The sequence below is a fragment of the Mus caroli genome, chromosome 1 (genome assembly GCF_900094665.2).
Source record: "Mus caroli chromosome 1, CAROLI_EIJ_v1.1, whole genome shotgun sequence".
NCBI classification, from domain to species: domain Eukaryota; kingdom Metazoa; phylum Chordata; class Mammalia; order Rodentia; family Muridae; genus Mus; species Mus caroli.
Window position 1 is genome coordinate 115,295,632 of NC_034570.1, and position 27,147 is coordinate 115,322,778.

General features: G+C 36.2%; 1 protein-coding gene across 4 annotated transcripts in view; it reads right to left on the reverse strand.

Annotated features, from left to right (window-relative positions):
* The window catches only part of Dpp10 (dipeptidyl peptidase like 10), a 1,458,922-nt gene that overhangs the window by 60,991 nt on the left and 1,370,784 nt on the right, over positions 1 to 27,147 (reverse strand). For all 4 annotated transcript variants that reach the window (XM_021165015.2, XM_021164934.2, XM_029476885.1 and 1 more), the window contains exons 10-13: positions 26,575 to 26,672; positions 15,741 to 15,864; positions 6,863 to 6,901; positions 3,373 to 3,480 (exon numbers count right to left, since the gene is read on the reverse strand). In XM_021165015.2, coding sequence (XP_021020674.1) covers positions 3,373 to 3,480; positions 6,863 to 6,901; positions 15,741 to 15,864; positions 26,575 to 26,672 — 369 coding nt within the window. The remainder of the gene's footprint in view (positions 1 to 3,372; positions 3,481 to 6,862; positions 6,902 to 15,740; positions 15,865 to 26,574; positions 26,673 to 27,147) is intronic.

Below are 27,147 nucleotides of genomic sequence, written 5' to 3' on the forward strand. Positions count from 1 at the left end.
ATATATATATATATATATATATATATATATATATATATATATATACCCCTCAAAAATACAGGAAAACTTCCAGAAAAAGAGAAATTATTAACTAAATATGAAAAGACCCGTCCTTGGAACACACCATCTGCCCAACATAATACTAGAAATGGTTTCCTTTCTTAATGAGTTAAATAAACTGTCTTCTTTTGAAAATGTGAATATCATGATATAATGTACATGTTTATAGCCTTGACTCTTTGTGAAGTTTTTCTTTGGTGTGAGTATACATATGCATGTGCACGTGTGACTCCATTTGTGTATAGGCCAGAGATTCAATTTTTCCTTGACTTTTGAGACAGGATCTCTTCCTGAACACAGAGCTCCTGAACTGACTAGAATGGAGAGCCAGTAAGCTCTGGAGAGCCTCCTGTTTTCATCTCCCCAAACATTACAGATGTGCCTGTTGATGGCTGCCTGGTAGGTAGGTACCAAACATTCAAACTCAGGTCCTTTTACATGCATGGCAGGTAGTTTATCAGTGGCACTATCTTGAGTGTTTAAAGGAGTAGCTAAATATCAGAGCGCTGGGTTTGAACAATTCAATAAAGACTTGAGAAATAGCTCAGTTGTTAGGAGGACATGATGCTTTTCCAAAATGACTGGGTTTAAGTCCGAGCACCCATGTCAGGTGGCTCATAACCAGCTCTAATTCAAGCGTTAAAGAATCTAACATTCTCTTCAGACCTCCAAAGATACAGGCATAAACACATAGACACATAGACACAGACAGATACACACAGACAGAGACACACAAAAACACACACACACACAAAGACACACACACACAAAGACACACAAAAATACACACTTACAAATAAATAAGATACATCTTAAAAAAATAAAGATTCAGTAAAATTCCCTGACTATGATATTTATAAAATGCAATTTATTGGAAATATATCTCCCTAGTCTAATGATCATAAGGTTTACATAGCAGAAATAAATGTATTAATTTACTAATGACCAGTTTTCACATAGAAAATAAAAATATTGCCTTACAATTCTACCTGCCTATGCCAATCAATCAATATTTGACCCAGAAAGACCCAGAAATGTATTCATATATAAATACATACATTTATTTAGAAATAAATGCAACTGCATTATTCATGGGTATATAATTAACTATTCCACTTTTCTAACTTAATAACCTACTATGAAAATCAGTCTTTTTCCCTGCTGTAGAAATTACACATGTCCTAATTTTTTTATTTCAACCTTGATTAAAATTAAAGTCACATTTATGCAGATTACTTAATAATGTAAACCTTGGCTATCGCTTTATTTTATGTACTACCATAAAATTTGTCAGTCCAAAGTAAAACTTTGTAGGTAAAATGTATATATGTTAATAACTGCTTTATTTAAAAGAATGTGTTTATTCATATATGCTAGTTATATACAAAGGGCTCACCAAGACATTTTCACCCTTGTAGTTCATGTTTTTGGATCCTACCCACTTCCCCATTACTCTTTTGTCCCCTTCTCTGCTGCAGACCCATTCCTCTTCCCAGCCATGTCCATTGTATGTTTTTTGGATGTTCCTGTGAGTTTCATGAAGGTTATATCAGCTTCAGAATAATCACAAGAGTTGAAAGAGGGAAGAACTTAAATTAGCCTGTTTGTGAGGGATTTTATGCCACATTTATATTGTATTTTGTATTTATAAAAAGAGATACTTCTGACTACATTCTTGGGAAGCTCTCATAATCATCCGATTTCCTCCCAATTATTTGTCATTATAAAGCTCTCTCTCTGTGTAGGGGGGATGTTCACCTCTAAGGATGCTTCTTTCCTCCTGAATGTGCGCTATTGAAATTTAATTTACATTGACTCATTAATCTTGACATATTTAAATCACATATTAGTAAACATGATTTTAAAATAATTTAGACTTTTAAAATTTTTTTTGAGATTTAGAAGGAAAAAAATGTTTCCTTCCTCTTTTCAAAAGGTCTCTAAGAAACAGCATAGTCATTGAGAACACATTAATTTTATTTTCTACTTTAAAATATGTACTGCATTTTCTAGAATAGATGCATTTAAAATGCATTGTACCATTCCATTTTGAAGTAGATTTACTTGGTTATGAATATTCAAAAGTTAATATTCACTTATTTATTATTGTGTATACATTATGTACATGTGTGGCTGGACATTCTATGGCATGCACATGGAAGTCAGGTGACACTTTTGTGGCATCTGGTCTTTCCTTCCACCTTTAAATGGATTTTGCTCAGGTCACCGGGTTTACACAGTGAATTCCTTTACCACCTTAGCCATATTGCCAGTCCATACATTTGAAACCTACATAATGGCTTGATAGTTTTACATATACAAAAATAGGAAATATGTATTTACTGAACTTTTAGATTGTCACCAGGTTCTTGAAATTTGCTTGTATTTTAGTTACATTCTACATCCCACTTGGGTGTAGTGACACACATCTTTAACACTAGTACTTAAGAGATAGAGAGATAGGTGTAACCTTATGAGCTTGAGCAAGACCTGGCTTATATGGTAAGTTCCAGAACAGCCAGAGTTGCATCATGAAAAACTGCCTCAAAATAATAAAAACAATGTTCTGTATCCCAGGGCTGGAGATGTAGGCTCAGTTACTAGAGTATTTCTTCAGCAAACATAAAGCCTGGATTTGATAGGCAGAGCTGCATGAACTTGAATCTTAGCTTACACCTATTATTCTGGCATCTAGGGACAGAGTTGGAGTATCAAAAGTTCATGGTCATTGTCTACTATATGGTGAGGTCAAACCTACCTTGAACATACATACATACATACATACATACCTGCATAGCATGCCAAGATCCTCAATTCACAGAACATATGGCCGACAACCTTTTATTGATATTGTAATGATACAGTTTGAATATATGACATCATCTCCCAAAAATAAGTGTGAGCCTTTCACTTCATGGCACTCACTCTAGGCTCTTCTAGCCACAAGAACTAGGATATTTGGGACTGGGAAAGATAGTTTGCTTGATGAAGCCCTTGTCACATAAGCATGAGGACATCAGTTTGAATGTATAGAACCCATGCAAAAGGCAGAATTGGTATCATGCATCCATAATCCCAGCACTGCTCTGGTGAGATGAGATACAGACACAGGAGAATCTCTGGAAATACCTGGGTCATCTGGCATAGCATAGGCAGAATTGAACAAGCAACCCTAGAGGTTGTCCTCTGACCTCCACAGGCAAGTCATTGCTCATGTATGCCTGTACATGCACACAAATACAAGTCCCAGGAAAGAGCATTGAGCTTTCAGTGACAATAAAACTGAACTAAAGAAAAAATCCCAGAACCTACCTGGACCAGGAACATAGCTATGTGGTGGAATTCTCCTCTTCCACCTTGTTTAACAGGAACAGTCATGAAGAACTTGCTTCCATCTCTGGAAAACACTGGTTCCTCGTTCTATAATGGAGAAGGGCACAGAAGAATCTCAGAATGTCTATGGGGTCAGCTTTCTAAGCAACATCAAACATAGGCTGTTGCTTGATTTGAATTAGTTTGGAAAATAGAAACATTGTTGTTTTTATTAAAAAAGAAAAGCATGGCATTTAGAATTTTAATATGTAGATTTAATGTCAGAGTATGCGTATGAATATCAAAAGTGGAAAAAATGTTGAGGTATCATGCATTGGGGATGAACACAGCAAAAATTAGAGTGTAGGCCTATGAGAAATGTTTACAGACAAGAACTTTTATAGCTTGGCATGCATTTGTACTCAGTAATTTATCTCTCAAACCTAAAAAGAGGGTAAATTAATTCTATAGACCAGCTCATCAAAACATGTTTTTAAATAATAAAAGTCTTTAAGAAACATTTTTATAAAATCATTTACCAAGCAAGTATACTATCAGGAGATTCCTTTCTGATACTATGCTGAAAATATAAGAAGTAAAATGCCACACAAGTAGAAACTACAGAGATCATTTATTCTAAATTTCCTGTCATTAATTTATTTTTCCTTAAACATCCACACAACCCACTCTTTCTGTGAACCTTGGGTGAGTTTTTAATTAAACCACAATGATATACATTAATACAATTACAAAGCTTTTAAATATTAAATAACATTAAGTCATATTTGCATGTGTATATATTTAGATATATATATATTTGGTACACTTGTGTGAGAATGTGTGTGTATGTCTTCTCAGAAAGAACATAAATACATTTACACAGACATACATATACACATACCTCCAAACACTCACATCCACATGAGTACATTAAGAGAGCTAACATTTGATGTAACATCACATTCCTTTCTGCCTAATTAAAGAATTTTTCTAAACATGGTGTGGTTTTCTTTGGAAGATTTACAAGTTTTAAATTATTATTATTTTATCTATATTTATGTGCATATGTGTGTTTCAATGGAGCCCAGAGGTATGGGATTCCCCTGGAGCTGGAGTTATAGGTGAGTCACCCATATGGACTCAGAGAATCAAACTCTGGCCCTTTACAAGAGGAATGTATGCTTTAACCACTGAACCAGTTCTTCTGCCCCTGTTGTAGAACTTTGAAATGCCCTCCTGGACTTATAAATGGCCTCACCTCACTATTGTGAACTTCACCTCTCTTCTTACACTTTTGCTGAGTCAGAGCTTGCTCCTATATCACCTTGGCCTTTGTAGTTTTCTTATCTTCATCTAGATCTTCCTCTTATGTCTGCATGTTTCAGCTCTAAGGTCACCTTCTTCATGATTATCCCAGGAAAGCCTGGTATTCTGCTGTTCCCCATAGTCTTGTCTGCTTTTACTTCCTACCTGTTTCCTATACCACTGTACACTTATATGCACTGAGTATGTGTGCATCTGTTTACAGGTGTGTGACTCATGTAAGCACGAAGCCTTTCTATGTAACATGTGTCACATGAGGCAATAAGATTATAGTCCTCACTGAAACATGCTCTGGATAAGGAAAACCTATTCTTAACAGCAATGTCATGTGGATATTCATGAAAATATAAGATAATATATGTAATATATTGAAACCTCAGAAATAACATAAGTAAATTTGAATAAAATTATTAAGGCACAGTGAAAACTCAAAACTTATGACTGCATGAAATCTGCTCTCACCCTCTGCCTTCACACCTAGAACATCCTTTACGACAGTGTTTCTGAGAAGTGGGAAATGACACCGGACCTGAGCTGATTAGCTCTACAAACTTCTGTGTGTTACACCCTTGCCAACCTGTCTTCAGGCCCTTTGGAAGTAAGGCCAACCATGGTAATTCATTACTTTCATTTCAACTATCCTGAAAGTGAGTATGTGCTGCTACTTAAGCCATAATTATCTTAGAAATGTGCTTCCACTAATTACTGTGCCCAGCCTCTTCCATTTTATGAAATCCTAAGCATTCCGTAAGATTCTCATAATCCTTCTAAAAGAAAAAAAGTCAACTCTGATAGACCACCAAATGCATTTTCTTATTGAAGAATTGATAACATGGTGTCTTTTTTGTTTAAAAATGAGTTCTATGCAGCAAATATAAATTTGGATTTAATATAGTCATGCTTGTTAAACTGTTAGGAATTTTCATGGCTTGAAAATTTATAGAAAACTGTGTGTGAAGGAGAGCAATTCAAAAGACATCAATATATGTCACATTCTTAATTTCTATTGGTTTTCTTTTTAGTGTCTAACTTAATTGAGTGAGAATATATTATTGGTTGTAAATTTAAAATTATACTTCTATTTCATCTTGCATAATAGGGTAAATTTGTATTAATAAGTGTATACATATATAGAACATGAAAAATTATTTCTCTCCATCCATGTCTACCACTGTCTATATATCTACCTGTGAGTCTATCAACAGCCTTTCTATCTTCTCTTCCCCAGTCAAGAAATGTAGATGGCAGTATCCTTGTGTGACATATTGCAGTAGGCATCTATTTCAATGGGGAGCAACAGAGAAAATCCTTTCTGTTGTTTAATCTTAACAGAGAGATAGTAGATTTTACGACATAAAAATTACATGTGACATGCCTGGGTGGAGTGATACCCAGAGGAGCCTCCCTTTTTTCAGAGGAGAAGAGGGGAGGTATATGCGGTGAGTGGCTGTATGAGAGCATTTTGGGAGGAGAAGAAGCTGTGATAAGGATGTACAAGGAATCAATCGCCAATCAATAAAAAATTACATGTGACTTTACAATAATTTAATTGGGAGATGATATCTGGTTAGGGTTGCAGAGGAGGTGACTTTGACAGATGAATTATGATGAAACTTGAAAACAATGAAGGTCTTGGACAAGAAATTTGGGGGGAAAATTTATTTCCCTGTACAAAAAGAGGATATGTGAATACCCTCTATATTGGAGAGTAATGATAATAGAATGAAGAAGATGATTCTTATGACAGTACGTAGTAGAATTGTGATGATTTCCAATTTCAACTACTGTGGACTCTCTAAGGGTGTTGGGTATGATGTAAAGGCCCATGGGAACATACCAAGTTGTTTCAGTTGCAGGAAAGACAATCTCTCTACCAAAGAGGTCTCTCTATCTAATGCAGAGCACACCTCTCTGCCTAGTCTAACTAGCCAGCTTGCCCTGTGGAAACTTGTCTCTGCCTTCTTTACAGGCAGACCACAGCACTCACCAGAAATTTACAGGGATTTTGGGAATGCATACTGGTTCTCAAGTTTGCAGTAGTAACTGATCTAACCCATGAGCCATCTCCCAAACCCTGGAGATAACATTTTAGAGAAAATTATATAACTATCTTGTGATGGAAATGTTTATAATGGCCAACAAGTGACACAGGACATGTATACTATACCTGTTTAGAGAGCCAGGTGTCGGACGTCATCTCATATTTCTGAAACAGAACAATTGCCTCATGAAGCATCTGAGATCGACATGAGCATCCATCCATGCAATCTTTCTTATACTCTTCTTTTTATGATTTTTACCCTTTCTCAACAAGAGAAATCCCCTCAGAGATCTACTCTTCGGAGAGTAGATAAAATATTTTAAAATTAATGTTGTTTTATCATGACATCTCATTGGCAATATTGATTTGAAAAGTAGAGAAGCAGCATTTTGAAGAGGGTACATCCCAAGAGGGCATTACCAACGTAGTACAGTTGCAAGGTCACTCTCCAGTTGTGTTTTATTGCATCCTTCAAAATTCAGTGAGCCACCAGACCCTGTTTTCTTGCTTTGTAGACATCATCTAGAAACAATATTAAGTCTCCAGCAGAGCTGGGCAAACAGCCAACAGTAAAGTTCAAAATCTCAAATTCTTTTAATTAATTCACTCTTAATCATAACCATTTTTTCTCATTAGTACTCATTCAGTGTTAGAGAAAAATAATACAACCTATGACATGTCAGATTTGATTTTCCTTTGAAATATCTTGCAAATGGTCACAGCCAAGATCATTGCAAAAGCCAAATTTGACCAATTAATCTCAAGTTAAGTAGATAAAATATTTTAAAATTAATGTTGTTTTATCAGGACATAAAGCTCAAGTTTGTTGAAACAAACAAATATTTATTTTAAAAGGGAGTCAAATTAAGAAACCTAAAAGTACTGGACATGGTTCTTCTCTACATGAGGGAAAGCTCATTTCAAATTGTTCATACTATTTTCATATTTTATATCACTTGTTCATTATAAATATGCATTGTAATATGCATTATAATTGATCTATTTCTCTTAAAACATTATTCATATGTAAATATGTTTTTCTGTGTGTGGGTGCATTGCCTTTAGAGTCCAAAAGAAAGCATCAGATCTTTAGAGCTGGCCTTACACAGTTGTGAGTCTCCTAACATGGATGATGTGAACTGAACAGTGGTCTTCTAAAAGAACATCAAGCACTCATAACCACCAAAGGCAGATCCTGGCTCCAATCACTTTCTTTTTTAAAGCATGTATTTTCAATGTTTCACTATATATGGCTCCTTGCAAATATTAGAAAGCATTTAAAGAAATTATTCCTTAATTCTTCATGTTCACTAAAGTAATACCCATTCTTTCTACAGCAAATATAAAATAACAAGGACAACTGCTCATTACTGTCACCCTGGTTTTCTTAAGACTCCAGAGCTAAATTCTTACATATTGTCATTCATCATACAATTTACATGTGCAGAAAAAATGAAACTTTTAAACTCAGACACAGCATAAAATCACTACAGTCTCAATAGTATTTTAAATAAACCTAATGGCAGACATGAGGACATAGAGCCGGTTAACTTATCTTTAGTGTTCACTTAGTAAAAATACTTCGGTTTTTCGTGCATGGAGGAGGTAACATGATTCTCTGGTTGGGCCAGTTTTGCTTCTCATATGTAAAGCAAGCATTCTACTGAAGAACACTAGCACTTCTATCCAGATCATGTTTAAAACGACTAGGTTGTCAGGTGAGTAATAACCCATTTAGAACAATTTATCAAATACACCAGGAAGTCTGGCCAATCCATAACAGATGGGACAGAATGGTTGGGAGGATATTAGTAATGCTACAAATGTAATATAAAAAGCATAACTCTCATCCAGCCAGTGATGGTAGCTTTGTCTATCCAATTCACACTCAAGCTATTACATGACAAACTGCTGCTTATTTAATTCTCCTCTTCTAAAAAAAAAAAAACTATTTAAGAAGTGTGTTTCTAGAATTTTCACAGGAAATGAAATGTACAGACCAGGAGTACTTATCTTCAACAGTACTGATGATTTTATTTATCTATGTATCATCACAATACAGAACCTAGTATTCTCCCATGTTACAGGCTCCTACAATGGCTCCAAAAAGACAGTCACCTAATCTATTTCCTATAGATTGATTTTTCTGGTTGTAGGAAGCCAGAGAATTAAACTGTGCATCATCTATTGGTGTCAGGCTTCTTTCTTAACACATTTTGAGATGTATTCCTCTCTTGTTAATGTTGTTTTGTTGTTGTTGTTTTGATTGTACCAGCATCACACACACACACACACACACGTGCGTATGTACATATATGTATGTATTTATATGAGGCTCTGTGTTAGTGAAGTGGTGTGTGTGTGTGCACCTGTGTGTGTGTGCACCTCTGTGTGTGTGTGTGTGTGTGTGTGTGTGTGTGTGTGTATGTGTGTGTGTGTGTATGTGTGCTTTTGGTGTAGCTATGCCATGGCTGATGTTTGGAAGTCAGAGGACAATCCAGGTAGCAGTCCTTGCCTTCCACCTTATTTAAGTCACTCTCTCTTGCTTGCTACTGTTCATGCCAGGCTGCCTGAACTGTGAGTTTCTGGGTATTCTCCAGCTTCCACCACCTATATTGCACAGAAGAATCCAGCCTTATACAGCTTCTAGAGATCTGAATTCAGGTCCTTATGTGGGCATAGCAAACACTTTACTCAAAGACACATGTACCAAACCCATATAACTACTCCTTTTTAAGTGGCTGGGTGGAACTCTATCTAATATATTAATATTACTCAGTATTTAATCTATTGCCTGTTAAAGGACTGTTTCCTACCAGTATCTTTTAGCCACTGTGAATAAAATATCACTAATATTGTATTTTCTCTGCAAATCATTTTGTAAATGTGATTTTACTTTTGTTCAAATATTAATGGAATGACCAAGCAGGAGTTCATATGGGTGTACTCCATAAAATATGTTATTATGCATGCCATGTTTACATTTTTGTTTAATTCCAGTTGATTTTCAAAATGTATTTTAATGGCATTGAATTATTTTCAGTTTTAGCTGCAAAGAATAAAAAATCTTAATGTTTTGTCCCTCATTCACAAATTCTGTTTGGTTTTGAGTTTCTCTTTTAACTTACTCATTCTCCTATGTACTAATATCTCAAGAATTTAGTCTACGTTTTTCTAATGCATAGCAAGGACAAACAAATTTCACACAATTGTGACATTTGGACTGGTACATTGTATTTATTGCGGCATTTATTTGTGTGCGATACCTTTAAGAACACAGTTTTATCAGCTGTGGTTTTGTTAGCCATTTTCATATTTCATATTTCAATTCCTGATGAATTTCTGATTTTAATGGATTTCCCTATTTTTCTACAATTGGTGATTATTTGGCTTATTTAGGAGAATAGAATTGTATTATTTTTTCTGCTGCTTTGACTAAATAAAGATCTGACAAGAGGAAATTTATCTTAATAAATAGTTCATTGCGGATTATAGTCTGAGGGATATAATCCATTGTAGCAGGCAAGGCATGGTGCCGGGGCAGGGGCAGGGACAGGGCACAGCCTGATCTCATTTCATTCATACACAGGGGGCAGAGATTAAACAGAAATCAGGCTATCAGTCCTCAGCCTACTAAAGCTTTCACACACTACTGCCAACTGGGAACAAAGTTCAGACATATGAGCCTATGGGGACGATCTCATATTGAAAACACAACCTCAGTTATAGTCCATAATCTCCTCGAGAAATTTGACATTATGTCACATCGGGTTTAAGAATGTGGTTCATCTTAAAATGACATTAGATCATTATGAAATAGTTGACAAATAGTTTCTTTCTATCTGGTTAAAAATTGTTTCATTTCCCCTGTAGAGTATGTATCAACTGACACAATAAATGATGACCCATTTTCTGTAAACCATGTGCTTCACCCGATAGCTTGCCAGTCTCTTAGGCTCACCTTTCTTTAGTATGAGTACAGGGATTCTAGTTGCTTTTGCAGTCATTTGTACAATGCATCTAACTTTCTTATTTGTAGGAATAGTATGAATTATTTACATGTATAGATTTCCCAATAAATTTATTTTACCTTTTTCTTGAGGTGGGCTCTCTCTCTCTCTCTCTGTCTCTCTTTTTCTGTGTGTGTGTGTGTGTGTGTGTGTGTGTGTGCTAGCCCATGTGTAACAGGTATGTGGAGATCAAAAGACAAAACTCCTGAGTGATTTTTCTCCTTCAACCATATAGATCCTGGGAACAAACTCCCATTTTAACTTTGGCAGCAGACTCCTTACCCTTTTATAACATCTTGCAGGACACATTATATTTTTAAATAAACTTTTATTTTACTGAAGGCAAATCTGAGAAAACTAGGTATGATGATGCACACCACCCACCCAGCACTCAGGCAGTCAGTTCAAGAACATCTAGAAGTTCAAGGCCTTCCTCCATGATTTAGTGAAGTCAGCAAAGAACACATAAAATCCTTTCTAAAACCATCTAGCAAGGAGGGACTAAAGGAACTTTAACATGGATTATGGTGAAATTGGAATAGAACTGATCATTTAATATTATTAAGTCTTTCAATTCAACACTTACTGAACATTTTTAAAATGTCTTTTATAATGTTGTGGCACTAAATATTGAGATGTTTAAATTTATCATGGCATAGTTAATATTTAAATGTTTTAATACATCTTAGTTTACCTTCATCATACTATTATTACTGCCTTAGTCAGGGTGTCTATTCCTGCACAAACATCATGACCAAGAAGCAAGTTGGGGATGAAAGGGTTTATTCTGCTTACACTTTCCACATTGTTGTTGATCACCAAAGGATGTCAGGACTGGAACTCAGGCAGGTCAGGAAGCAGGAGCTGAGCAGAGGCCATGGAGGGATGTTACTTACTGGTCTGCTTCCCCTGGCTTGCTCAGCTTGCTTTCTTATAGAACCCAAGACTACCAGCCCAGAGATGGTACCATCCACAAGGGAACCTCCCCACTTTATCACTAATTGAGAAAATGCCCCACAGCTGGATCTCATGGAGGCATTTCCTCAACTGAAGCTCCTTTTTCTGTGATAACTCCAGCTGTATCAAGTTGACACAAAACTAGCCAGTACAATTACAATAGAAATATATTTTGCTTCATTTTCAAATTCTTCTTCTTGAAACAAATTAAACTTACAGAACAGTTAAGGCCAGAATTAGAAAATTTATTCTTTAGGTATATTTACAATTTGCTTAAATTTTTTGTTTGTTTCATTATTAATGTTTTCTCTTCTTTTAAATATTTTTGGAAAGATTTCAATATTTAAAAATATTTTAAAATATGGATGGATATGTGTCATTGTAGAGATCCGCTGGTTTTTATGTACACAGAATTAATACCTAGAACTATCTTTCACTCTTTATTCTTGGGAATTTGTTCTCATGGGGCTTTCAGTGAAGTGTTGACTTTGATTACCTGTACCTATATGGCAGCTTACAATGACCTGAAAGCTTCTCCATATCTTGTATATCACTCACCTGCTTCTGTCTTTCTGTCTTTCTGTCTTTCATGGGCCTTCACTCACATACACATTCCCATATACAGTCAAAAATACACACACACATATTCATTCCATCTATGAGTTCACTAAAGCCAAGATGTCCACAGGGCTGAGATATACACTGGAATATGGGGGCCCTTTCTCACTCAAGATGTATTTTTTTGTTTGTTTGTTTTCCTCAAAGTATTTGATGGAAGCAAGAGAATTGAAAAAGGACTGAATGGGCATTAAAGTTCATAAGTATATATTAAGTAATATATTTCTCTTCCTTTCAATTCATTATAGTAGAGTTTATCATAGGTTTCAGCTTCTTTTCTGTTTATCTCTTTAATTCACATATTATTCTGGAGTCTACCTTTTTTTTATTAACTTATCTATTTAAGGACATTTGGAATTTTCTTTTCTGTCGACTGTGGAGACAGTGTCTCACTTTGAGTTGAGTTTATTCTCAAGCTTCTACTATCCCTGACAACTTTGTAAGTGCTGGATTACATCCATGTTCTATATCACACTTTTAGTCAGGAGTGTGCTTGCCTTTACTTTTACTTTTTTTTTTTAATTTCCAAATATTTGATGATTTACCACATATTTATAATTGTATCTCCTAATTTTTAAAATGGTTGACTCTTTATATTTTTGTATTTATTTTATATGTATTTGTTTATGTGTTTATGCCTGCTTATCTGTATGTGGACCATGTCCATGCAGGTTCCTGGGGAGAACAGAAAACTTACTGAATTCCCTGGAGTTTGAGTTATAGGTGGTTACCAACAGCCTGATGTGGGTGCAGGCAACAGAATTGGGATCCTCTACAAAAGCAGCAAGCATCCGAAAACCCTGATCCATCTCTCTAGCTCTTCTTTGCTCTATTTGAGGCTGGTGACCAGTCTTTCAGCATTGGGCTGGAAGACAGCTTGGCCATTAAAAGCTAAGGCTCAAAATCCTGAAGACAAAAGGATTATACACTTTGTTGTTCAATGACATATTTTCAAACTATCTATTATTTCATGTCTTGTTGTTAAAATATTTTGTAACTTTACTGGTATTTAGGCTACTATAGCATAGATACAGATACAGATATAACCAAAGGCATTAATTGGAATTGTATATATTTCCTTCCCTGTGATTCCAGCTTGTTAAGAATTTCAAAGCATTACTTTACTTTTAGATGTACAAATATTTAAATGATCAGATATTCCTGAGCAGTGGACAGTTTATGACAAAATAACTATTAATCACTGGCTTAATTACATTGCTCTAGTTTGATCAAATAAAATAATACATTTCCTATGTGGTTATGCAACCCACCCACTTTCAGAAAAATCAAACCTGAGTAATTTTGACAATGGCTGCATGTCAGTCTGAGATCTCTCAATCTGTTCTTTTCTAGTTTATGCTGTGTCTGACAATGGACAATTATTGTCTTAATTATGTCCTGTTATATTAATGTTGTTTTCTCTGATGATATTATCAATATTTCCACTAAGTCTTTGATTTTTAATAAGTTGATTATGAGCTTTTGAATTATTGTTTATCTTTATATTGTTTTGAATTTACCAAACACTTGAACATGTTGAACACATTGTACAGATTTATACAAGAGGAATATTATATCATTTTGTTTTCAGTGTTTACTACTCTATTATCTTTATCATAAAATTTTCTACATATAATTTAATAGGTATATCAATTTGCATTGTCATACATACAATTACAGTTTGATGTAAGGATTAAGGAGAGAAGCTAGTAAGTGCACAGGTATTCATTCGCTGGGTTCTGGACTTTGGATATGCTGTGACTAACCAGCTGTTTCAAACTCTTGCTTCTGTGATTTGCACACAGTGATTGATTATACATTGAAAATGTATTTTTTATTTCAGAAATTCACATTTGTTTGTATTTTTGTGTTTTTCAACAGTGTTTAATATGCTTAGACACAGTTAATTTTCACTTGAAATATTACATATTTTCATTACAAAAATTTCATTTTTGATTTTTTCTTTGTATTTCACTACCAAAGATTTTCATCTGCATGTTCCTCAAAGGGGTTAATTACTAAATATCTCTCTAATAGTTTGCATAAATCCTGCTGTCCCCAACATTGTTCTGCTTGGGTATATTCCTAAAGACTTGTTCCGAGGGAGAAAATGAGCTTATAATTCTCCAAACATATAGAATATTTTGCTTTTTTATAAATTATGCATTGTTGAAAATTCTCTATTGAAATTTAATTTTATTTAACTTTAAAAAGGTAAACTTTCTTCTGTTAGGTAAATCAATGTCTAAATACTGAGCCAAAGACTATGATATTTTCTCATAGATCAGTGGTGTTTTTTTCTAGACATCCCAAATTGTGAGCTTGGGCTTGCTAGACACAACTGATTCTCACTGAACCCACAGATGAGTGAGACAGTCATGGTTCACTTGAGTTCCACATCCATGCCCCATCTTCTCTACCAATACAATGCAAAAGATGCAGCTTGTCACTCGAGAACTTGCCCAGTGTGGAAGTTCTTCTATTTTCCTATACCTGAAAACAGTTGTTTTATATAATTTTTAGTGGTTTACAGAGGAAAGGATAAACTGAAATGCTTTCCTTATTACATAATTTGAGAACCCATTATTGATCCATCTTCTTTTTCAAGAAAATGTGATGTAATTTAAGTTATTGCACAGTTTATAGAAAGTAATTTTAGAAATGTAAATCAACTCATTGGTGCAATATCTAGAACAAGAGCCTTTTTTTGTCTACTTTTACATACTATAGGTATGGAAACACCACCACAGAGCTCGTATGAATTATACTTCCAATAACATTAACCCAAAGACAAAATATGGACAGAAATTCTCAACTGAAAAGAATTACATAAGTTTTAAACAACCTATGTGCAGTGGAAATATATCTATTCATTTCTTTAAGAGATGACTGTGATCTCCTTTAATTATTCTTGACATCACTGCCTTCAAAACTTGAAATATTTAACGGTATAGAGCTACGTGTGCACTTTTCAAAATATTTTATGTGTATATGTGTGTGGTATGTATGTGTGCGTGTTCACATATCTATATTTACATATGCACATAGAAGCCAAAAGTTGATATTAAGTATCTTACTTGTTCTAATGTTACTTATTGAGGCAGGGTCTCTTGAAGAACCTGGAGCCCAGAACACCTAGCCAATCTGCTCTTCTCCTGGCCTTTCTCCACCTCCCAAATGCTAGGTTTCAAGGTGTCAACCATGCTTTCCTGGAATTTATTTAGACCTCAGGTACTTAAGGCAGTGTGGAAAATGGCTCATACTCTGAGACCCTTCCTCAGCCACAAAAGTATACACATTAAGTACTTATTTCTTTTCCTACTATTGGTTTTGTATGAAACCCTGAGAAACCTGACTTCCAAAGCAATGACTCCTAACCATTTTACCTTACAAAAAGGATGGAAATTAATTAAACTCACCCTACTGCATGCCCCGGTGGTAGATTCACAGACTGTGAGGATGGAGATGTTCTGAGGCCGATTCAACCACCTGACCACTGTCCTGGTGTTGCTCACCCATTTAACCATGGTGATGTAATATTCTCTAGTTTGGAAACAAAAAAATAACACTTACATTTAGAGCATGATAATCGTAAATACTAGTAAGAACCATGTGCTGTTTTAGATGCAATAACTCAAATGTTATAAGGATATTGTATTCTGTGTACATATGTGTATATTCTTGTTTAAATATTCACATATACAATTTAAAATAAATTATAAAGGCATATATATACATACATATATATGATAGGTGAAGAATGTGAGAATGAATTATTTACCAGAAAAGCAATTTAAAAAAAAATAGAAACTAGCCTACACTTGACTTTTCTAAAAACATGTTTATTGACTGGGACTAGAAAGTGAAAAACAAGTATATAATTTTAAAGTCATGTTATATTTTGTTGAAAGAACAACTCATAGCTAAAAAAATTGCAAAATTTAATCTTTGGCTTAATGGTTATTCTTTATGTACAACTTTAATGTTTTGTCTTATGTATAAAGTCTTTGCCTATAGGGGTATTCATGGTATGTATCTTGGTTAATCTTCTTGACAACTAGATAGTACTTTATTTTTTTTCTTTGTTTGTTTTTTGATTTTTGTTTGTTTGTTTTTTCAAGACAGGGTTTCTCCATATAGCCCTGGCTGTTCTACAACTCACTCTGTAGACCAGGCTGGCCACGAACTCAGAAACCTGCCTGCCTCTGCCTACCAAGTGCTGGAATTAAAGGTGTGTGCCACCAGGCCCGGCTAGTACTTTAAGTTAGGTTACATATCTCTAGACATGCTAGAGAATTGTGAGAATTTCCATTTTATGAGTTGAAGACTGACTAAACAGTGAAAGTGAGCTGAGCACCAGCATTATTGATCTCTGCTTCCTGACTGTGCTGCCATGTGGTCAGCTGCCTCATGCTCCTGCTACCATGACTGTCCCTCCAATCCCAAGATGGACCATCTCCTTGACATATAAGCCCAAACAAATGCTTCCATTCTTTAAATGCTTTTATCAGGTATTTCATCACAGCAACAAGGAAATTAACTAATACAAGGAAATTTGATTTTGTCAACTATGGATTAAAAACCAGTTCCAATCATTTAGTCATAATATTTTTATCATTCCATTACTCTTCTTGTTTCAAACAGTTAAAAGTTCAATAGAAATCAAACTGAAACATCCGACTGGGTATTAAATCTTTAGCATAGAAAGAATGTTAACTACTAGTATAATTATTTCCTCAGAGTGATGGGAGATTGTTATAAATATGTAATATAAACTTTATTTATAACAAATTTTGATTTTTCTGTTAAGAAATTAACATAATATAATCATAAAACTCAGAGCTCCTACACCTCAAAGCCCAATTATCATAGTTTGGTATATGATAAAATGCAAAGCAACCAACTTTCTAGATACTTCCTCTATTTCATAACAGAGGAGCAGCATTAAAAAAATAACTGGAAAAATGCATTTGTGCTTGATGTATTAAAACCTACATTTGCAGGTTGCAGAGCTCCCTTGGCAGTTAAGAGCACTTACTGCACTATCCTAAAGAGAGGATTTCAGTACCTAGCACCCTCAGGGGGAAGCTTATAGACTCCTCTAATTCAAACTCTGGGGTCTAATGCCCTCTTTTGGCCTGTATGGGCACTGAACCCAGGTGGTATAGACTCATTATATAGGTAAAGACAAATAAAATTAAATCTTAAAAAAACTATTTGAGTTAATAAAAATATTATTTATAGATAGTAAAACCTTATAGCACAAATCTTTTGTCCTAGGACAACCCTGGGCAAGAGATCTAACCTTGTGAATCACACATTTTTTTTGATGCTTTTCTGAACAGCTACAGTTACCTCTAAAATCATCTGTTATCCTGTCAAAGTGAAGGTGTCAGCAGGAGGGTGAGTACAACTTGCAATGGAGTGCTGTCTGACATATTATTTTTCAAGTTTATTCAAAACATATGGGAAGTTTTACAACCAGCTATTTATAAATAGCCAAGAAACTCAGAGAAACTGTAACACCAATTTCTCTAAGCAGTTACTGGATCATCCTTGAATCACATGCAAAGCTGGTTTGGATGTGTTCTTTGACCATCTCACTGTGCCAGGAGGTTCTACAAGGAAGAGTGTCCTGCTCCACTTCTTTCTTCTTATTCTTTAATCTTTTTTTTACAGTCCATTTTTTTATCCACCTCCTAGTCTGCCCTCTGACTGTTCCACATCCCATAACTCCTCCCCACCCTGTCTTCTTCAAGAGGAGGCCCCTATCCCCTAACCCCACCCCAGAAGACCTCCCAACTCCCTGGGGCCTCAAGTCACTTGAGGGTTAGGTACATCTTCTCTCACTGAGTCAAGACCTGGCAGTCTACTGCTATATATGTGTTGAGGGAATCACCATCCCAGACCTTAGCCATACTACAGAACAATAGTGATAAAAACAACTGCATGGTATTAGTACAGAGACAGACAAGTTAATCAATGAAATAGAATTGAAGACCCAGAAATAAAACCACATACTTATGGACTATTTGACACAGAAGCCAAAAATATACAATGGAAAGAAGAAAGCATCTTCAACTAATAGTGCTGGTCTAACTGATAGGCTGTATGTAGAAAAAAAGAAAATAGATCCTGTTCTACTTTCAGTGCTTTGTATCAACAAATTTATTTTGAGTGTGTAAATATATTTAACAGTCTGACCAATAAATTCCTAAAGGAGCCAGCTAGTTGACTTGGAGGTAGGAGTGGTTTATAAAATTCTTGGCCTGTCACTCAAACAAAGTAAGGACATCCAAATCATATATAACTCCTACACAACATTATTGGAATGCACACAGACACAAAAAGCAGAAATGTAAGCATCAGTCTTTCATGGATCATATACAATAAGGCTTTGAGATAAAGTAAGAGTATGCCCCATACACAACTAGGAAAAACAAGGTTGAAATATAATGATTCAGATATTCCTAGATGGCAGATATAAATGCTCTAAAGTTTTATAAAGTTAATACTAGTGCTTTAAAGATTTATGAGCCTTACCCCCCAGTTGTATTAAAATTAACATGAACATTGGAAAGGTTACTCAATGATCATAAAAAAAAATCAAAGTCCTCAGCCTTTGGGGAAAGGCTACATTGGCAAATTAATTTTAGCCTACAGAAAAATTTATCTCAATTTTCTCAACAGAACAACATGGGGCAAATTGAGATGCAAGGATAACAAGAATGAGTTTTAAAGTAAATAGCAAAACAGCAGAATTTCAATATTTGTCTGAAATATTCTTAGACAAACCTTCGCAATTCCTTCACAGAAAATGATACACTTCACTGCATACATAGCCTGACCTATATTAGCTTCCCAAAAGATTTGATATTTGGAGAACAATTCAAATCCTAACCAGCCATTCTTGTTGAGCGGTGTTTTTAAGTGGATATAAATGTAAATATAATTTTTTAAAGATAAGCATAATTGTTTTGTACTCAAACATTTCTATTGATCTTTGATTAGGTGATATAGTTAATTTATACATGTTAACTCATGTTTATAAACATTTATCCTAATATGATATACCTTAGTATACACCATATTTACTATCTAGGCATCACTTTCTACTCCGTATATAAAATCTGAACAGTGACAGCTGTTTCTGCAAACAAATTTGCAGATTTAAAAGGGATGGTCTCCAAATATGGAAACGTTGCACTAAGTTGATGCAAATACATAACATGGAACTTAGAGGTTGACATGTAGGCATTGAGGAAAGGCAGCTGTTCTTGCTGAGATACTCCCTTTGTTCTACACATTCTGTACACCAGGATCCCTGATGCACATCTTACTTTAATTCCTAGCACACATACTTTTAGCTCATAAGCAAAGGCTGAGTCATAGAGGCAGAAACAATCTGGTTAAAGGGACAATACACTAGCCTTCAGAGACTTTCTGTTGTTTCTCAGAAGATTCAAGTGTCCAAAGCATGTATAATGGACTCTCAGAATCACTTCAGTATGGGTGTGCTGGAATCAGACCTTTGTTAGCAGTCTTTCTGCCTGCTTTCCCTCCTCCCTTCCTTTGTTTCTCTCTGAAGTATGTGTGTCACTCTTTAACTCTCTCATCGCTCCTTTTTTTTTCCACAGTATCTAAGTACCCTAGTGGCTTACCAACTCAACGAGACTATCCAACAAGCACCTGGGAGCTGCATATTTGCCTATTTCTGCCTTTCTAGTGCTAAGATTATATGTATATACATATAATCTCCTGAGGATTAAACTCAGGACCTTCTTGTTGCACAACCAGCACTGTCTTGTTTGAACCACCTCCCTAGACCTCATATACACATGTGTTTTCCAAACATGTCTATACAACTATACATGTCATTCTATTCCAGAGCACCCAGGAATTCTATCCTAAGTGTTCTATAATGCCCCTCCTGACATACTCAGAATGGATGGCATCCCAAGTCCTCTGTTGATATTATATACCACTTGAATGAAAGGTTCTTTCATTTGTTCCCATGAAAACAGGTGAATTAATGACTTTCCTGAAGTCCAGATCCTTCTCAAAAGAATCAGAAACTCAGACCAGATATATGCCAAGAAACTAGAAAAATACAGAAGAACAATGCCATCAATCCCAGAAGACAGGAACTGTTTCTGAGTTACATCAGTGATGCAGGTGATGAGACTAAACCTTTAATAAGTAAATGCATTGATAAGAGACACAGAATGACTGGAGGCAAACAGATAATGTTGCTGGGCCAAAAAGATAGCTCAACAGGTGGAGATCCTTGTTCTGCAACTAGAGTTAATTCCCAGGATCCACTTGTTGGAAGATTTGAATCCACTCAAGCAAGTTGTCTTCAGACATCCACATACATTTCCACACAATGTGCATACAAACTAAAAACTTAAAAAGATAGTTTCCTCAAAAGAATATGATGGTTCTCTAATGTCCTCAGGACTCATCATTAAAAAAATAAAAAAAAAAAAGTATCTTTTTCTAGCATTAAAGTGTATACTTTCAACTTTCTACTCATTTTCTAGAAAAAAAATCCAGTGTTTGCACTATCTTAAACTAATAGTGTGAGCATTTCCAAAATACTCCTACTTCTTCAGATGATCTGAACCATCCTACTTCCACTGAGTTTGGTTCTGGGGATACTAGAAAGGAACTGGATCATTATGTTAGGTCATGTCCAGTATAATTTTACCCAGAATCATTACAGACTGTGTTTTAAATAAAGATGAGACGCATGATGGTGCAATGTGTATTATCAAAATTTATGCTGAAGACATCCTGTCTGCATAGTCTATGTATATTTGATGACATGACTTAACAGGGTTAGGTATAAACAGAGGGAAATGAAGACGGAGATTATAGAAAATAACTGACTTCCTCCAAGTTACCAAATAGTGTTTGTTTAAACTAGTATATTTTTCAATTGTTTTATATATTTACATGTACTAGTGCAATGTATTTCATCATGTTCACCCCTCCCTCCCTAACTCCCAAATTTTCTGTGCACTCACTCTCAAATGTCCCTTGTTGGATCTAAGTGGCAAAATCTAGTCACACACCATGTGACAGTTATCACATGGGAAGTTTATTAAAAGAGAGGAGTAGGAGAGTACAGAGGTTGCCTCTCAGTGTAGGAAGGGAAGAAGGGAAAGAGAAGAGAAGCACAGGTTTTTATCATGGATGTGGTGCATGTGCAGGAGGACACGATAGTGAGACTACAATGTTGCCTATTTGCATCTAGGGATGATGTGCCTTCTCACCAGATCTGTTGGGTTGATCATGGAGGTGCTTGATTGTCCTCCAGGTTCCAAGGACTGGCCATGGAGGTGCCTAATTGCAAACACTCCTCTAAAACCCTGCCATTTACTTAACTTCTCTGTATATCTCTTCATGTGTGTGTGTGTGTGTGTGTGTGTGTGTGTGTGTGTATTTCTTAGTCAGCTTTTCTACTCCTGCACAAACATCATGACCAAGAAGCAAGTTGGGGAGGAAAGGGTTTATTCAGCTTATACTTCCACACTGCTGTTCATCACCAAGGGAAGTCAGGACGGGAACTTAAGCAGGTTAGGTAGCAGGAGCTGATATAGAGGCCATGGAGGGATGTTACTTACTGGTCTGCTTCCCCTGGCTTGCTCAGCTTGCTTTCTTACAGAACCTAAGACTCCCAGCCCAGGGATGGTCCCACCCACAAGTGACCCTTCCCACTTGATCACTAATTGAGAAAAATGCCTTACAGCTGGATCTCATAGAGGCACTTTCCCAACTGAAGCTCCTTTCTCTGTGATAACTCCAGCTTGTTTCAAGTTGAAACACAAAACCAGCCAATACAATTGACACCTTGTCAACTTGACAAACACATCACTATTAAGCCTCAAACCTTACTTTCTTATTCATCCCAAAGATCTAAATAACTTTAAAAGTCCCACGGTCTTTACATATTAAAAGTTCAATCCCTTTAATATGTTCAATACCTTTTAAAATTCAAAGACTCTTAACTGTGGGCTTCACTAAAATATTTTCTTCCTTCACGGGGGAAAATATCAGGGCAAGGTCACAATCAAAAGTAAAAATTAAAATCCAACCATCCAATGTCTGGGATTCAACTCATGATCTTCTGGGCTCCTCCAGGTCTACCCTTTGTATCACACAGCTTGCTCTCTATGCTCCAGCTACCTGTACTCCACTGCTGCTGCTGTTCTCGGTGGTCATCTCATGGTACTGGCATCTCCAAAATACTTCATGACCTCTTCAGTCCTGGGCCATCAATTGCAACTGAGGCTGCACCTTCACCAATGGCCTTCCATGGCCTCTCACAATGTCAAGCTTCAGCTGCTCTTCGTGACCCCTTCATGCCTTCAAAACCAGCACCACCTGGGTCACTCTTACACATTACGAAGTCCTGCTGCAGCACAAGGTATAACCTTGGTTATCTCTGGAACACAGCCTCTGTGCTCTCAGAAAACACTCCCCAGAAGATTTCACCACAATGATGCTGGTCTCTTCTTAATTACCACTAATTTCTTAGCTCCAGCTAACCAGCATCAATAGTCCCATTAATGTAAAGGTTTTGCTTTAGCAGTTCTGTTATCTTGTTAACCAAGATAATTCTTCAGCCCCAGCTAACCAGAACCACAGAATAGTCACAATCAAAATAGCAATGGCCCTAAAAAGAGTCTTTAATCTTCCCTATGAAATTTTACAAGCCAGGCCTCCATCTTCTGCACTGTTCTCAAAATTATCTTCCAAGCTCCTACACAACATTCGACAGAGCCCTTAACACCGAATGGATCTTCTGCCGCAAAGTTCCAAATTCCTTCCACAGTCCTACCCAAAACATGGTCAGGCTGTCACAGGAATACCCCACTATGCTGGTACCAATTTGTCTTAGTCACGGTTTCTATTCCTGCACAAACATCATGACCAAGAAGCAAGTTGGGGAGGAAAGGGTTTATTCGGCTTATACTTCCATACTGCTGTTCATCACCAAAGGAAGTCAGGATTGAAACTCAAGCAGGTTAGGCAGCAGGAGCTGATGCAGAGGCCATGGAGGGATGTAACTTACTGGCTTGCTTCCCCTGGATTGCTCAGCTTACTTTCTTATAAAACCCAAGACTGCCATTCCAGAGATGGTCCCAACCACAGGGGTCCTTTCCCCCTTGATCACTAATTGAGAAAATGCCTTACAGCTGGATCTCATGGAGGCACTTCCCCAACTGAAGCTCCTTTCTCTGTGAAAACTCCAGCTGTGTCAAGTTGACACACAAAACCAGCCAATACAACACATAACACACTGAACTCTCTTTCCTTCAGCAGCCATAGACTCCCCAGAATATAACTACAGATGGGGCCTTATGAATGTTTTCCCTATTCATGCTGCAATGCTGACAGGTATTATCTTGTGTAGGCAAACATACTGTTAAGAGTTGATACATTCATGCTCCCTGTCAAGGTACTGTAAAAAGCTTCCTTATGGCATTCTTCAAGCAAACATAGCATCAGTTTATATTCCCTATCCCTATATGATTCTCCCCAATCCAGCTCCTTACTGTTCTCAACTTGAACCTCTCCTTCACTTTCCACAATAATTTTTTAAAGTCTCTTTACCCCTCCTCAATGGCTCAGTTCTAAGTTTACTGGCCTCTATCCACATCTTTTCCTCTTCTTTTTCTTTAATCCTCATTGTCATTTTGTTTCTGATGTGTTTTGAGACAAGGTCTCACATATCCCAGACTGATTTCAGATTTGTGAGGTCACCCTGAAATTCTGAGGCCCTCCTATCTCTACCTTCCAAGGCTAGTTGTACAGGCATGTATCATCACACTCAGATTTTGTGGTGTTCATCATTGAGCCAAGGACCTTATTAATGACAGCCAGGCATTTTATCAACAGAGCTAAGTTACAAGCCCCTCTATTGTCTTTACCTGTTTATTTTTATTATAAAACAACTCAAAAAGAAAAGGGTAAAGGAATAAAATATTAAATAGTTCCTATGATTGCTTCATCCTTTATTGTTTGAGAAATGCATACATGTAGATAATCAGTTTGATGAAACCTATCCCTTCTCTACTTCCAATTGCTCACCTGTGCCCCCACAATGTCCTGTGCCTCTCGAAAACCTCACTGAGTCTGCTTAGTGCTGCATTCATGTGCATAGACTTAGGACCATCTACTACAGCCTGCAAACGTCTCAGAAGCCTCATCCTGTAAGAAAAGTGTTTACTCTTCACTCAGCAGACATCACCTGCCAATTGCTCCTGAGCTAGAGTTTAGTACTTACAATGGCCTTTTCCCATCTGTTCTATGATCAGTGTTGCTTTATCCTGTGCAGGTCTTGAACATGCTGCTTGACTTGTGATTAATTACTCACGTCTGCTAAACCAAGCTCACAAATAGAACTTTCTGTTTGGTTCATTCAACCCTACTATGCACAGTTTGTCAATTCTGAACCACTTTAAGGGTTTTTTTTTCCTTTTGAGTGTGGATAATGTACTCTGAGATTGGATTAAATGGTCTAATCTCATTGGATTTGTGCTAACAAGTGATGCTAAGATTCTATCACAAGCATTCATTCTCCCTGGGTTTTGTCTTTCCTATTCATTACAAAAATAACTTTATATTAGGTAGTTAAAGAGGGTCCTTAATCAGAAGCATTGCATAAGTTTTATTGCCTTCCAAACTAACAACTTCCATACTCATCAGATTGTAATAAATGTGCCCAACTGTGATTAAATTTCCCAAAATATGTCAATATTCAAATAAATTTTTACCAGTAAGACACTTTGAGTTAATTATAGATATCGTCAAAACAAACAATAAGATTAGTCCCATCTTACCAAGAATACTGTGGGTTGTGCTATACACATACATATGTAGTGTGGATTATGCTACACACACACACACACACACACATATATATATATACATATACATATATATATATGTAATATTTGCTATAAACAACACACAAAATGGGAATGTTTGATGGATTGTAAAGGAAATGAGGTAGGTATGCTATTTATGAACAGCCAATCTTCAAGATTAGCTACAAGTTTCATCTCTAGGGACTTGATAACTTGATTATAACACTGAATGAAGCTCCTTAGAAGTTTGAGACATTTAGGTGTTCAGTGTATAAATAATCATTTATGTCAGGTTGGTGATAAAGATGTTTCCTATATTAAATTTATGATTTGGACACATTTTTTTCTGATATGTTCATTCAGATGTATGCATGCTACAGTGTATATGTTGGAACTGGGGACAGAAATGAAAGCCAAATATAATTCATCTACTTTTACAGTGTTTAAAAACAGGGTCTCTTGCTGTTTGACACTGTGGGCCTCCACATTTGTTGACCCATGAGCTTCCAGTTATTCTCTTGTTGCTGGCTGCCACCTTACCACAGGTAAACTGACACATGCACAATATAACATCTATCTCTATGTATGTTTTGAGGATCAAAAACCTGTCCTTATGAGATTTATACCCTGAGCCATCTCCCCAGGACCTTTTCAAATGTCATGAATACAAAGGCTTCTGATCTTGAAATAAGTCGTATTTCATTCAATTGTTCTGCTTGCAGAAGAACAAGAAATGGTAGAGTAAACTACATACAATGTAGAGAATTTCATCTTGTGGAGTTTGTTGTTTGTTTGTTTGAATGATTTTAAAGTAATGCTCCTATAGCCCAGGCTGGCTCAGATCTCCCTATAAAACTGAGGATGACCTTGAACTTCTGATCCTCCCCACTCTCCTTTCAAAGGTACTAAAGATGTGAATCACCATATCAAGTTAACACAGTGCTAGGGGTGTATAGAATGCAGGACTTAGCTCATGCCTGGCAATCACTCCACCAACTGAGCTGCATTCCCAATCACAGATTCCCCTTTTGATATAGCACCATTTAAATAGAATGGAGTAACTGTAATCTAGTAGAAAATTCTATGTAAAATTAACCTGTGTCTTAATCTCCTTCAAATCTCCAGACGATGTCCTCTCCCAATCACTAATAGCTTTCGTCATTTTGTGGTACCTCTAATCACCTTGAGACTAAATACTTCTTAGGAATAGCCAGACACCCAGAATGACTTCATTCCCAAAGGATGGAGGCAACCTCAGCTTAATTTCCAAGCAGAATAGGTGGTACTGATCACATCATTCTCTAAATGGCAACAAAATGATAATTGGATGGGAAATATCTAATTTCTCCTTTAAAGTTGAATTGAAATTGCCTACCTTGATTTAAAAATGTCGGGTGGCATCAGCTCCAATGTATGAGTTGGTCCATACAGGTTTACAACATATAACTTCACTGATGGGTTCGCTTGACCTGCCTTTGAGAAAATAAAAGCTGTGATATGTAATATATAAGCATTAACCTATGTTAAAATAAAGAAAAGAAAAACAGAAACTTCAACTGGTTTAATTTCTCTCTGTCTCTGTTTCTCTGTCTCTGTCTCTCTGTCTGTCTCGGTCTCTGACTCTCTGTCTCTGTCTCTGTCTCTGTGTGTGTGTGTGTGTGTGTGTTCCTCTTTACTTGGAATAAAAAGTTAATTTCTTTGAAATGGAAATGATTTTTAAATTCATCCACTTGATTACTTTTAATTGTTTTTGCAGATTGCTGCTTCTGAAGCATTTAAGAGAGACAATTAAAGGTTATGGGAAATGAGGGTGGTTTTACTCATGAGTTGGTGCTGTTGAGCTCTTTTTTCAAGGCTGTAGAAGGTCTGAGCATGCAAAACAGCAAGTAGACCAAGCAAGTGCTCACATCATAGAATAAAGACTTCGGTTTGAAGCTTTATATAGACA